A 14,516-nucleotide genomic window follows, 5' to 3' on the forward strand; every position below is an offset into this window, starting at 1 on the left:
CATGTTGTGAAATTCCCTACCCAAACCCCTTCACCACCTTTTCTTCCTCTTAAGTTCCTCCTTAATACTACCTTTAATCAAGTTTTTAGTCACCCCTCCTGGTCTCAACAACCTTTTTTTATTATTTATATTAGTTACACCTCTGAAGTGCCACATCTCAATATCAGGGGTGCTGTGCAAGTGTACACTTTTGTCCTCACAGCTGTAACCTCTTTGTTATTCCTTTTGTCTCTATCCAGTATTCTACCCACTGTACTTCAATCATCTCATCCACATGAGCTACTAACCAGAACATTGTTTGTTATTTGCCTGCAAAATATTTCTGTAGGGGCTTGGGATCTGGTAATGTCAAGTGACAAATAGTATTTTGGGTATTTGGTCAGCTGCTGCTGATAATACAGGGGGGAAAATACAAGATGGATGTTGACATGACCCTTAATCCAAGGAACCCTGATTATGCAGATAATCTCTTTCATTCGGTGCTGCCAAATAGCCGTGTCAGCAGATAACCGCTGAACCTCTTGCATTTTGTCCATATGGGTGGTACCTACTCATTTAAAAGCTGTGTCTTAAATGGTCCATATTGTAGGATAAGTTACACAAAACTGCAAAACACACTCTGCAGGCTGTTTTGGAGGAAAATCTCAACCTTTTCAAATATATGAATCATCATTTTCAAGATTCTACCGGGGTTTGAGTTGACAGGAATTTATTTGTAGTTGAGTTCCACTGCTGAGCGTGGGCTCCTAAGAGATGTAATGACCATGTGCCACAAAAGCTTTATTTCGACTCCTTTTGGCTTTGAATTCTTTATGCTTATGAAAATCTTAAAATGCTCCATCACCATTCTCCCAGTCTTCAGTGAAACGATAGAAGAGATCACCAGCAGTGCCACTAAGGGACATCCACTTGTAAATGTTTAGTTCAGGTTCTGCCAGAACCATTTTTTCCCCCATAGCCCTTCAAAGCCTTTGCCCAGAAGTGGTTTCAAGAGTTGAATGCCAGAAAACTGAGTTCATTTTCCTCACTATCAAGCCAATATTCAAGCAGCTATAGCACCAAGGTAATCTGAGGTTAATATGGGCCAGACCCATTGTTGAAGTCAACTGGGCAAAAAATGCAATGGAGCGAATTTTCCCATTCCGCCTGCCACAGGAATCGTAGCAGGCAAGGTTTGGACCTTGGGTGGGGTTTTCTAGTTTTGGGGCAAGCACGGCCATAAAACCCTGCCCAATGTTTCTAATTATTGGAGGTCAATCATTACAAGATTGCTCAGGAAAGTGATCTTTGCCCAACCATCTTCAGCTGATAATTCAGAGAGTTACTTGACGTTATGCAGTCAGGACTGGCGACATTCGCTGATGTCTTGACTTTTATCTGTTTGAACAATGACTGACTAAGCAGCCGTGGAGAATGTTCAGGCTTGGGGATGATAAGTAATTGCCATTATGAACGAGTAAGAGCCCAGCCAAAACTAATGGTACCACCATCTTGTGGTCAAGATTGATCAGAAGCTTAGTTATCAGAAAAGCAGAGCAGAGGCCAGTTGTATATTGGCAAGTGATTCACCCCCTGAAACCTCCAAAAACATTTCCCAAAATCTCAATCAAAGGTCTGATTTGAATATTCACCTCTTTATATTGGTGTGGCCACAGCAACACTTCGCATTAGCACTAGGATAAAGCAGTTCGTTTGATAAACTTACTGATAATTTCTGTTGCATCATTGTTTACCTCCTCTGCTACTATGGCATATGACTGTAGTGTTGACTACAAAATGTTCTTCAGCAATTTACCAGTTATTCCAGGAGCATCTCATTTTTCAATCTCCAATTTTCTACCTCCACATTCCAATAAACAAGAATGTCACTTTCATGCTTCCCTTGAGTTCACAAATCATCCTCCTTTTGGCATGTATTGCTGTTTGTGTCATTGTCACTGGATAAGTACCAAGTATTCCCTGCTTGCACCATCACAAGAAGGCACACCACCACTTCAACAAGTAGGAATGAGCAAAAGCCATGATTGTAGATGGGTTGTAGTGCACTGAACAGTGTGAGCCTCATCATGCAGTTGGTTGAGGATGGTATTTAAAGATTCACTGACCATCTGTGAGTTCATTGAACTTCTTCAGCACTGCATCCAGGTCCTCACTGGCTTTGACTACTCTGGCTGTCTACTCCCACTGCCTTTGCATTTTGTCTAAAATCCTGTGGATAGATTCTGCTCCCTCTAGTCCAGCATATCTACCAAGGCATCCAAGTACTGCATCAGAAAATCTTTTCAGAGCACACTCCCTCCCCTTTTGCAACAAAATATACCCCACTTTTCTACATAGTCCCTTTTGTAAACCTTTTCAGTTCCTGCTCTAGCCAGAACGTACCTCCCTTTGAGGTGCAAACTAGTTTTAGTGAGAAATTTGCCTGAGCAGTGTAGCCACTCAGCAATGCACTTAGCAATCGTGCAAAATAGAAGGCAGCACGTAGTTTGCATTATGACCCCTGGGGGCTTTATATGCTCTGTCTGAGGCCAGAACTCTCCATTCACCTGACGAAGAGGGTAACCCCTCGAAAGCTTGTGAGAATATTATCAAATAAATAGGTTGGACTAAAACCTGGTGTTGTCAGACTTTTTACTGTCATAGGACTACCATGTTTGCCTGCAGCAACTTGATGTCATGTCAGTGTATCAGAAAATGGTATTTGCACCAAGCTGATGGTGGAGCAGCCCAACTTGAACAATATCTGCTGAATAGTCACATTCCACTGTACAAACCTCTCACCTAAAGTTGAAATATTATTTAAGCTTCTATTTTTTCTTTTTATCTGCAGATTTGATGCATCTGTATCCCAGAAAACCTGCTAAAATAACTTTTTTTTAATATATAGAGGAAGAGCTCTTCAGAGGAATGTGGTGCTATCATAGTTTGTTGCTGGTTCTAAAGATTTTAAAAATATGTTGAGGTGAATGGTCCTTTAACTTTGATTTCTAGAAGCATAAGAATTTGGTTAACTCATTAGTTTTATGGCAGAGGGGTGCTGAATATATTCAGTAATGGGTTATGTTTGTTTGTGTGGATCACTATTTTATTGTTCTCTAGTAATGTTGCTGCAGTAGACTGGAAGACACAATTAAATTGCATATTTTCTTCACAAAGCTGTTTCTTAACTCAAGGCCAGGCCACAAGATGGAGCACTAATGCAAGACAAAATGTTATACCTCATTGCTAAGTGGCAAGCTAGGAGAAATGTGGTGGGTGGAGAAAGAAATACTACAATTCTATCCAACCAACTAGTCCTGCTGCTACATTAACAGCAGTGATGAGGAAGCTTACAACTTGGACCCCTAGCAACTAAATGAGGCTGTTCAGGGTAAGTAAAAGGGAAGTATTGAGCAAATGAAAGTAGACCTACTGGCTCCCATTTTAAAAGCTAAGTTGGGAGGTGAAGTCATCTTGGACAGCTGTGCACTAAGTACAACAAAATAGGATGCCTATTATGCATAGTAGCCAATTCAATTGACTATAGTGAAATTGAATATCAGTGTCAATGACAGCTAAGATAGCACCTGTTTTATGCCACTCTGCCTGATGAATTTCTGCTCCTGTTTTCAGTGTATGTTCTCCAGATTTCATAAGATTCCCGTTGTAGTTTCTCCTTCCAAAGGATTGTCCAATACACAACCTCCTTAAGATGATCTAATTGCATTAGTGAATGTTTTCATCCCACTTTTGTCCAGTGCTGGAGCACCAATATTGTCTTTTATTTTGGTTGTCCAGCTGAAGAACAGCTTGGAAGGTTCTAAAATACAAATCTTTAAGTAGATGTGTTCCATTGACAATGGATGAAAATGTTTGTCACATATTTATTACTCATCGTTAATCTGTGCAGTGGATCTTGGCTGATCTGATTAAATTCAGCATCCCACCCTTGCATGTTATATTGCAAAGGACAAATTTAATTTTTCAAAATACTTTTTCAAACCTTTGAAATTCAGATCATTGAAGCCTTACTTTGTGTAAATGAAAGGAAGCAACAGTATTTTGTTGAAATGTTAAGTTGTTTAGGAAAAATTCAGGTTTTTGTATGACACAGCTTTGCAAAAGTGTCCACCTGTGAAGTTTAATATTAAAAGCACAAATGTTAAACTTTTACAGTGTTTTGTTATTTCAAGCCAGAGTTATGGTTAAAATGAATACTATTCCCATATGAATCAATTATTAGAAACTAAGTTGAAGGTCATCCAAAAGGAAGATGTTAGAATTCTTTTTGATTCCAAGATTTAGAGCTTGGCACCCCTGCAACAAACAATCCTTACTCCTATCATTACCATGAACAAATGTTGCCTCAATATTCACTCATTCCACTGGATGCCTACACCTGCACATGTACCATGCCTTGTACCTTGAACACAAGTGAAATTCTACATGTCCCTAAAAAGTCAAAAATGTTGAAAATACTTGGTTCTGTTGCTTCAGAGATATTATTGGATAGGGAAGTGTTCATACCATTTTTTGTATCCACTCCTTCCCAGCATCTCATCAGCTACAGTTCTGAAAGCTCATCACCAACCTTCTATGCTGACCAGCTCCTGATTAATAATGGCTTCCACCACCGCCTCAACCCACCACCACCCCCCTGCCATGCCACCCTCCCATTTCCCTGCCCCCCCACCCCTCACCCTACCCCACCCCTCACCCTACCCCCCCCCCACCCTACCCCCCCCCCACCCCCCACCCCCCCCACCCCCCACCCTACCCCCCCACCCCCCACCCTACCCCCCCCCACCCCCCACCCTACCCCCCCCCCACCCCCCCACCCCCACCCGCCCCCACACCCCTACCCCACCCCCACCCCCCTACCCCCTACCCCCCCACCCCACCCCCACCCCCCTACCCCCCCACCCCACCCCCACCCCCCTACCCCCCCACCCCACCCCCACCCCCCTACCCCCCCACCCCACCCCCACCCCCCTACCCCCCCACCCCACCCCCACCCCCCTACCCCCTACCCCCCCACCCCACCCCCCTACCCCCTACCCCCCCACCCCACCCCCCTACCCCCTACCCCCCCACCCCACCCCCCTACCCCCCCACCCCACCCCCACCCCCCTACCCCCCCACCCCACCCCCACCCCCCTACCCCCCCACCCCACCCCCACCCCCCTACCCCCCCACCCCACCCCCACCCCCCTACCCCCCCACCCCACCCCCACCCCCCTACCCCCCCACCCCACCCCCACACACCCCTACCCCCCACCCCACCCCCACCCCCACACACCCCTACCCACCACCTGCCACCCCACCACCCCACCTACCCACCACTGTGCTGCAGTAATACTAACCACTGTGCTACCTTCCTGCCCCTCAGGAGTCTTTTTGATAAATGTACTTGCCCCTTCTGAACCAAAAGTGTAAAATACTGAAGAAAAAGCCTGATTTAGGGGAGATCAATCAAATGTACACTTCCAGCTTCTGCCACCCTTGTATTCTAAATACATAGTTTGAATAATTGATTTATCCAAACTGATTTCTGTCAGTTATATGTCTGATTAGCATTTAATTATACTACTACTTTGGGAAAATCACCTTCAAGATTCCAAAAGAAAACCATATACAAAACAAACCAATGGTGCATGTTACTTTCATAGGCAAAATTTATTGTTTCTACCTAGACCACTGAAATTAGTGAATGATCTGTATAAAAAAATTACAAAGATAACATGATATCCCTGGTATGTACTACATGAGTATAACAGTATTGATTTTATTTTAATCAATCAATCAGTGATTCAAAACAAATCAAAGTGAAAAAAATATATAATTGTCCCCATAAAAGTAAAAACCACCAAACCTAACTATTCAAAAAGCTTTCTAGTACACTATAGTCCATAAGAAATTATCCTGTGCCTGTCTAATACCAAGGCACAATATCACAGGTCTGTGAGGTAAAGTTGATCCGGTTTAATACCCAAAGCCAACATTTTTTTTTAAACCCAATTTAATTTCTGTTCATGCAAATGCAGTTTTTATACTTTATAAAGTTTTTTTCTCAAAATCTGTAGTGGAATATCCACATTAGGCACAGAAGTACACCAGGTACATTACATACAAAAAAAGACACTTAAAGAACATGTCAGTCTGCGAAAGAGAAGACTGTTCATGGAAGCATCTGTAATAAAGGTCGAGACAGAACTGGAGTCTAGATTCAAACATGAAGTTAAGTTATACAATGATCACAATGATCTGTGTTGCCACAAATTGGAATGCACATAATTTATATTTAATTTCAAAGCTCCATTAAAGAATTTATAGATGAAGTAGCAAACTTTACTACCAACTGGAAGAAATAGTTTTTAAACTTTCCTCTTATTTACAGTTTGTTCAGTTAGACAGTTACATTTTTCTGTATAGTTTAAAGGAAACAATAGAACTGGTCAGGCTTTTAGAACTGGAATACAAATCACCCACAAATTCACGGGGTTTACAAATTAACATCCATATTCATAATACACAAGTCCTCAAGCACACCGTGCATGAACATCATCTGAGGGTGCAGGAAGCAGCAAAGATGCTTCTCTTTCACAAAATAATCTTCCTATGACTTGCTATAGACTGGCAGGTCCCCCACCAGCAGCCTGCTTGAAAAACTTCTCACTAGAAGGGAGGGATCTGCGTAGTTACATAAGCTTCTTGAACCTCCCTTATCATAAGGATTCTGGTTAACATTTGTTCCATTGCCTCATTACTGACTGGCTGTGTTGAATACCAGATTGGGCTATTTGGTGCAACCACTGGTTCAGCATTCAAGTAGAAAGCATCATTACGTCCTTTAGCACTCTGTGGACTACAGAAAAATGTCACTATTAGTTTGTTATTCATATGGTGAGACAGAAAAATTAAAATGAAGCAATTCCTAAGGTATACAAGCAAAATCTAATAGCAACAATAACAAGATATGGAATTGCAAATTATCTCCTTGTAGAGTTGGACAGTAGGCTTTAATTCCATCAGACCATGTAAATAAAGCAATAGTTCTGTATTCTGCTAGCTACTGACTGAATTTTACACCAACATAAAACAAAAATCACGTGCAAAATTAGACTTGGTAGTAGCTGAATCATAACCTAATTGGCACTGAAGCCGTTTATCTAATTCATCTGGAACATCCAGTTAATACAAGTTACACTTTTCTCAACATCATACACTGTTTAAAGAGGCTTAAAATTAATTTGCATGTTTTATATAAAAGTTTATAAAAAGGTAGAAAAGTATGGATTACATACAAATAGAGTATGTAAGAGTAATGAATGCTTGGAGCATGATGCTGGATCATAACTAGTTTTAAAAGAACCCTGCTTGATTTTGTCAGTCTTTTCTCAGGTTCAGTAAAACCACAAATTAGTTGTAATATGGATAATGGACTGGATGACTGTCTCATACTATACTTAATTTAACTGATTTTAAATGGCTCTACTAAAATATCACAAGAAAGAAAGCAAAAAAGTCACACTTTCAAATTAGTTTCTGCCAACTTGTTTGAATGTGTTTGAAATGCAAGATTAAGTGGAAAGGAGACAGCTTGCTGACAAATGAGAGAAATCCAAATCAACCATAGGGATGATTAAAAAAAAGGAATTCATTGGTGGTATACAATCAACACAGGGTAAAGCATTCAGTGCAGATACTTTGCATCATGCACATTCTCTGGTCTTTTTACCATGGGAAGATGCTTTCAAAGCATAATAGAAAAGGTGTCACATGAACAGTCAACTTGAGACTGATTGGTATCTGCGTGAAAATAAAGCCGAGATGATGAGATGTTATAAACAAAGACATTCAAGAGCAGTGAACTGTGCAATGTAATATCACAATTACTGGAAACTGGACAGAAGGAATCCAGTATGCCTCACCATTTAAAGAGGTAGAAGTCATAGAGTTTTATGGGACACCTCAAGGGATTTTCTGAATTTTCAAGTTGTTCAACGTACATATCTTCTGTGACTAAAACAAAAATGAAAAATATCAAGCATTAAATCCATTACTTGCCTTCCAATAACTGATTGGACAAGAATTATACTTCAGCTTTAAAAATAAATGGGAATGACTAGCTTTGAAACAATAAGCAGTTTAAAAAACAGCAAGTTTCAATGAACTAATGCAATCTTTTTCAAAGTGCCACTTCCAACTCCAGGGCTTGAATCCAAATCCATTCCATCCACAACCAGAAGCTTGCTCTGGCAGGGGACCAACTGAAATTATTTTGTGGTCACTCATCAGTTCAGGCAGGCATGAGCCTAAGGTGCAAGGTCCCCAAATACTGCACTTTAACATGGACAGACCACAAGAATGTTTAATGCAATGACCTCCCAAAGTTACACAAGTGACCTGGATTGTTGACGCAACAGATGGCCTCTCCACCATGACAAACATGGCAGAGGTTCCCAAAAATAAGTCCTGCACCAGATGTTGCAATTCCCATTTTCATGGAGGCATTTCACTGAGACAACTGGACATTTAAATCATCAGCTCCACGCAAGTTGAATTTTTGTTAATCCAGGAGTGAAAAGCCCAAGTGTGCAGAGTAGACCTAGTAAAAGCAGGTCTGGAGTTTTATGTATTTATTTGGGATTTACCTTTTGGAGAGATAAAGTACCTATTTGGATACAGTCCAAGGATATCTTTGGGAGAAGGGAAGGTGTCTTTTGAACCAGGTATGGTGGCCTTTGAAATTGTTAACAGTAGGCATAAATGGGTGTAAGAAGTGGAGGAACTGTCAAAAACACTGATCAAAAGGAACCTGTCCTGGCCTTTAAATCTTTCAAAAAGGATTATCTGGAATGTTTCAAAACAAAAACTGCTTGCTATTTCACTTCATCTGATACTAAGAACACAAGAAATAGGAGCAGGAGTAGGCCATCTAGCCCTTCGAGCCTGCCCCGCCATTCAATAAGATCATGGCTGATCTGTCGGGCTCAGTTCCACATTCCCGCCCTCTCCCCATAACCCTTAATCCCCTCGCTTATCAAAACCCAACCTGCGTCTTAAAAATATTTAGCGAGGCAGCCTCCACCACTTCAACGGGCAGAGAATTCCAGAGATTCACCACCCTTTGAGTGAAGAAGTTCCTCCTCAACTCTGTTCTAAACCGCCCCCCCTTTATCTTGAGGCTGTGCCCCCTAGTCCTACTGTCCTTTCTGAGCGGGAAGAGTCTCTCCACCTCTATCCTATCCATCCCATTCATCATCTTATACGTCTCAATGAGATCTCCCCTCATTCTTCTAAACTCTAACGAGTACAAGCCTAGTTTATTCAGCCTCTCCTCATAGCTCAACCCCCTCAACTCCGGAATCAGCCTAGTAAACCTCCTCTGCACTCCGTCCAAGGCCAAAATATCCTTGCGTAAGTGCAGCGACCAGAACTGCACACAGTACTCCAGCTGCGGCCTCACCAATGCCCTATACAGCTGCAGCAAGACCTCCCTACTTTTATATTCAATCCCCCTCGCTATGAAGGCCAGCATCCCATTCACCTTCCTGACCACCTGCAGGCTGGGTTTTTGCAACTCATGCACAAGGACCCCGAGGTCCCTCTGCACTGTCGCCTGCTGTTGACACATGCCTGAAAGTTTCTATTACTGGATTAATGCTGTTTGACGGATTTCACAACCATACATTATCACAGTAAAGTGGCTCTCATTTCATTGTTTGATTGACAACTACAAGTGGTTATTAACTCTTTAAAATGGGACTATGAATTCCAATGCATGCTGTTATAAAAGGAGTGTGCACTGAAACTAAATGTTTGTTGTTATAAGGCTTTATGTCCTTGAAGGAATTGAAATGAATGTGTATTTCTTATTCAATTTGGTAAAGTCTGCAATAGACAACTTTGTTTCACCTCTGCATGGATCCAGAGGTCTTCCCATGGTGGATCTTGGGTGAGTTGGCATGGTAGGTGCCAGGGTAAAGGATGTTGGCAGGCATTCATTGACATGAGCACTAAGTTAAGCATAGGAGCTATAAAAGGGCCATGGGAAAGGGTACAAGGGCATATGTATGGTTAAGGGATGTGGGTATATGTCATGACGTGGCATGAAGCCTGAAGGTATGTTTCATCTTCTATTTGTTCTTAAAATTTTGAACAGTGCCAGAGCCAAGCCTTCTGCTCAGCCTGCCTCTGCAGCTGGCATTCGCCTCAGTACTTCCAGGGTCACCTAACTTCCAAGGAAGTGCCTGCCCCTGACTTGCAGATGAAAATCCTGGCCAGTGAGTCAAGATATACCAGTGGCAGATGAGAGGGAAAAGGAAAGATTTAACTTAAATTTAATAAATTTAAAATTGACCAACGTAAAAAAACTTAGCAAACTTAAAATACCTATTAGTGGCAAATTATATGCCACACCAGTAAATGCATGGTTGTGCAAAATGAGTGTATTGAATACTTACATGTAATGCTTCGAACAGTTCAAGCTTATCTTGCAAATAGTGGCAGATAATGGGCAATGGCCACAAAGTTTAAGCAGTTGCATATGGGTAATGAGCTAGGAAATCAACTCATTATTTATAGTCATGAAAGTACATCAGCATTCTCAGTGCTATTTACTTGCTGGTATGAATAGGCTTTCTTGTCACAGTCTTCTATTGTAAATACAATAAAAAGACTTGCATTTATATTGCACCTCCCTTGAGCACTTGGGATGTTTAAGTGTAGTCACAATTGTAATTTAGGAAGCAGCAGCCAATTTGCATGCAAAGGCCTATATTCAAGGCACGTTTTTAAAAAAATATATAGTACCTTTCTGTCCAGCTTGAAGTTGTCCATATAATCGTAAATATCGTATACTAGAGCACTTATCCTTTGAATTGCCTGGATTCTTCTTCATCTGTTTTAATACTTTGGAGAATGCTAACTTAGAATGTTGTTCAACTGTTTTCAGCATAAAATACCTGGGAAAATATCAGTTTGAACATGTGTCTAATTGAACTGAAAAGTTGTTTCTTTCAAATTTACCTCCCAGTTAAATGGTCTACAGAATTATTCCATATTAAGGAACTAATAGAAAATGTTGCTTAATTTTGCTCATCTTATATTAAAATAAAATGCAATAGATAAGAGCTAGCCACATTTTGCAAAGAACTAATTTCTACAGTACATTCTAGTCCACAAAATGCACGTTAATTATTCCTCATTAATCCCTGTGGATTTTTGGATGAATAATACAATAGCAACTCATACTTGGTGTTGAAATACATCAGTGTGTACAGAAGAGTCGCTGGAGAGTGTGCTCCCAGTTGTTTACAATCCCATAGCATCTCCTCAGTAATACGGCTAGGAATGACATAACCTGTTAAAAATAATATTTTTTTGTTTCAGTGGCTTATTGCTTTGAAAAAACACGTGTACGTTTTTCATTAACACATTGAAAGGTTTTATAGAATTGCATGTACAAACTCTATGAAGGAAAGTAAATTTTACAGTCCTATTGAATCCCAACTAACAAAAAAATTTGAAGCAGCAATCTTAAGATTTTGTTAGCAAGTAAATCCATAAGATTTAATGACATGTAAAGAGTAAAGATCAATGTCCTTAAGCTAAGCTATGCAACATGAAGAAATAAATCACAGCAAGTTATCTTTAAAAAGGTTAAAGGAGCAGGAAAGCAATATGTAAAGACCAAATCTCATTTATGTTCTATATACCACAACTTTGACATGTTCAACATTCGATAATAATTTCAAGAGTCATATTAATTTCCATTAAATACTGAAGTGGAATCCTTGGAACAGTTACAAAATCTACTTGGGTTTGTTTATTTTAAATTATAAATAGCTCAATATAGATGACGAAAGATATACTCCCCCACAAATTAAATGTTCTTCCATGGAGCAGTCATAATCCCTTTGCTCAGTGAAGCTTCAAATCAGGACCAAATTTTTTCAATTAAGAACATCCCCACTGTTCACAACTGCTTACCACTAATAGGGTGTTTTCAGATTATTTTACCCAGCAGTAAAAAAAAGTTGCTGTTCAGCTCATCGAGCACCACCCACACAGTTACTGCCCTGAGAACGCATCACTCACAATCTTAGAAAAAACACTTTCAAATTAGTGAATTTTTAAAAATTGATATATGAGAAATGACCAATTTGGGCTGAGTTACAAACAAGTCTTACTGAAGTTATATATATCCATCAGGAAGACAGGAGAAGATAATAAAGCAAACCAATAAGTAATAGTTTATACTGAAAATATCTTTTCTCTGCCTATTTTCTCCCAATACTCTATCTCTTCTAAAAGCAGCAATTAAACAACGATTTGTATTTATAAAGCACCACATTTAGGCATTCAGGGGAAGAATAAAAAACATTGGATAAGCTTTTTGTTACCCTCGTAATTTCTTTGATTCAAAGAGGCAGATTTTACGGAGGGTCTTAAAATTGGAAAAATGAGATGATCAAGCAGTGAGGTTAGGGAGGCAACTCCAAAGCTTATGACCTAGAATAGAACAATGGTGTGGCCTCCAGTGGGGAAGCGTAGGGAATAGAGAATTCACTTAGGCCAAAGTTGGAAAAAGCATGCCTTTTAACAAGGTTGTAGGAGGTTTCAGAGATAAGGATGACAACTTTAAATTTGAGGCTTTAATGAACCATGAGCACAGATGAGCAGATTATTGAACACAGCTTTGGTGCCCAAACTTCAGTTGGAGAAAACTGCTATTACCAGCCTGCTTGCTGAAATGCAGTCCTGAACACAACCAGTACAGAATGGAGGGATCAAGAGGAAGACAGGTAGAACTAGATGGTGTCAGCATTACCTGACATCATAGTTTTGTATGATGTCACTGAGGGACAGCATGTAGAGGAGAGATGAAAATCTGTCTGGTCCTCTCGAGGTAACAGTGCAGGAGTAAGAAGAGAAGCAACTGCAGGAGATTCTCAAGACTGGTTAGTTAAAAGCGGAACCAGATGAGGGCAGTCCAACTCAACTGTGCAATGGAGGAGAGACATTGAAGAACAACCAATGTGAACAATCATGTCAAACGATGTACACAAGTCACAATGAACGAGGAGGAATGATGCACCCTGATCAGTCACAGAGGACGTTTTTGGTAACTGGAAGAGGGCTGTTTCAGTGCCATTGAGGAAACCTGACTGGAGAGGTTCAAACATACAGCTCCTGGAAAGATGGACATGGATTTGGGAGGAACCAACAAGATCAAAAACTTTGGAAACAAAAAGTTCGGAGATTACTAAAGTAGGTGCAGGGACAAAGTTCTGGGATACGTTTTTTCCCCAATGTCGCAGATTTGAAAGGGGAATGGTGGAAAAGAACAGTACTTAAAGGTAACTGGTACTCAGAAGCAAGGACAACCCGAGTCAGATAGAGGATGGACCAGGGAAATGGAGGAAGATCAGAAGAGTTTCCAAAACGCTGAATAAGAAAAAAGGGTTGCCCCGCATGAGCTACAGAAACCAAAAGATAAAAGAAGCAGGGATATTTCCAATGAATCTTCTATCACCAGAGAAAATGGGAAGTTTTGCTAAAACCTAAGAGTACATAAGGTAATTTTTTTTTTTACAAAAAAACTTTTAATAAGAATTTCTTTTATTGATCTTTAATACAAGAACTTTAATTATATACTGAATGTTCTATGCTGATTTTTTTGCTGGCATCTGGGGTCATGTTAATTCAAGTTTTTTTTTTAAGAAGATGTATTCTTTATGAGACACTGGCATTACCCTTGAGAAGGTGCTAGTGAATTTAAGTTAGGTCATATTGGTAAACAGTTTGGAATCACTTCCGTATCCTTTGTTTCACGTTGCATATATGTAATCCAGCATGGTCATTTTCACTTGTTAGTATGGACTTCATTCTGTACTACATGCACTGAATGCTGAAATACTGAGGTCATTTTGGTGATTTGATACAAATGCACTGGTTCACAATCCTATGGTACTAGAAGGTAAACAAAGGGAAAACTAATATTTCTGCCCACCTGAAGTCTAATAATTCCATTGACTTGAAGTGTCCTAGAAGCATTTGCATTACACCATGAAAAAGTAGTTTTATTACATTGTTCTTTGTCATTAAAAATTCAGACCTTTCTGTCTGCAGCCACTCTCATCCCTGGTCCCCAGGACCGGATGGAATGCATCCGAGGGTTCTGAAAGAAATGGCGGAGGTGATAGTGGATGCCTTGGTGGTTATTTTCCAAACGTCGCTGGATTCCGGGGAAGTGCCAGAAGATTGGAAAACGGCTAATGTTACGCCGTTGTTTAAGAAGGGTGGCAGGCAAAAGGCAGGGAATTATAGGCTGGTTAGTTTAACGTCTGTTGTAGGTAAAATGTTAGAATCCGTCATCAAGGAGGAAATAGCGAGGCATCTTGAGGGGAATTGCTTGATAGAGCAGATGCAGCACGGTTTCGTTAAGGGGAAGTCGTGTCTGACAAATTTATTGGAGTTCTATGAGGATGTGTCTAGGGCGGTGGATAGAGGAGAGCCGGTGGATGTGGTCT

At 40.5% G+C, this 14,516-nt stretch overlaps 2 protein-coding genes across 5 annotated transcripts in view; one reads left to right on the forward strand and one right to left on the reverse strand.

The window, feature by feature from the left end:
* Nucleotides 1–4,126, forward strand: part of mov10l1 (Mov10 like RNA helicase 1) — a 79,731-nt gene extending 75,605 nt beyond the window's left edge. For both annotated transcript variants that reach the window (XM_080207874.1, XM_080207875.1), the window contains one exon: nucleotides 2,831–4,126. In XM_080207874.1, coding sequence (XP_080064000.1) covers nucleotides 2,831–2,864 — 34 coding nt within the window. In that variant the 3' untranslated portion in view covers nucleotides 2,865–4,126. The remainder of the gene's footprint in view (nucleotides 1–2,830) is intronic.
* A 1,649-nt stretch (nucleotides 4,127–5,775) lies between these two features.
* The window catches only part of LOC145355377 (transcriptional regulator QRICH1-like), a 31,854-nt gene continuing 23,113 nt past the window's right edge, over nucleotides 5,776–14,516 (reverse strand). For all 3 annotated transcript variants that reach the window (XM_080207382.1, XM_080207383.1, XM_080207384.1), the window contains 4 exons: nucleotides 11,236–11,344; nucleotides 10,795–10,946; nucleotides 7,911–8,001; nucleotides 5,776–6,844 (listed from right to left, as the gene is read on the reverse strand). In XM_080207382.1, coding sequence (XP_080063508.1) covers nucleotides 6,655–6,844; nucleotides 7,911–8,001; nucleotides 10,795–10,946; nucleotides 11,236–11,344 — 542 coding nt within the window. In that variant the 3' untranslated portion in view covers nucleotides 5,776–6,654. The remainder of the gene's footprint in view (nucleotides 6,845–7,910; nucleotides 8,002–10,794; nucleotides 10,947–11,235; nucleotides 11,345–14,516) is intronic.

Source organism: Carcharhinus amblyrhynchos, chromosome 19, assembly GCF_965287045.1.
Source record: "Carcharhinus amblyrhynchos chromosome 19, sCarAmb.v2.hapA, whole genome shotgun sequence".
Classification (NCBI taxonomy): Eukaryota; Metazoa; Chordata; class Chondrichthyes; order Carcharhiniformes; family Carcharhinidae; genus Carcharhinus; species Carcharhinus amblyrhynchos.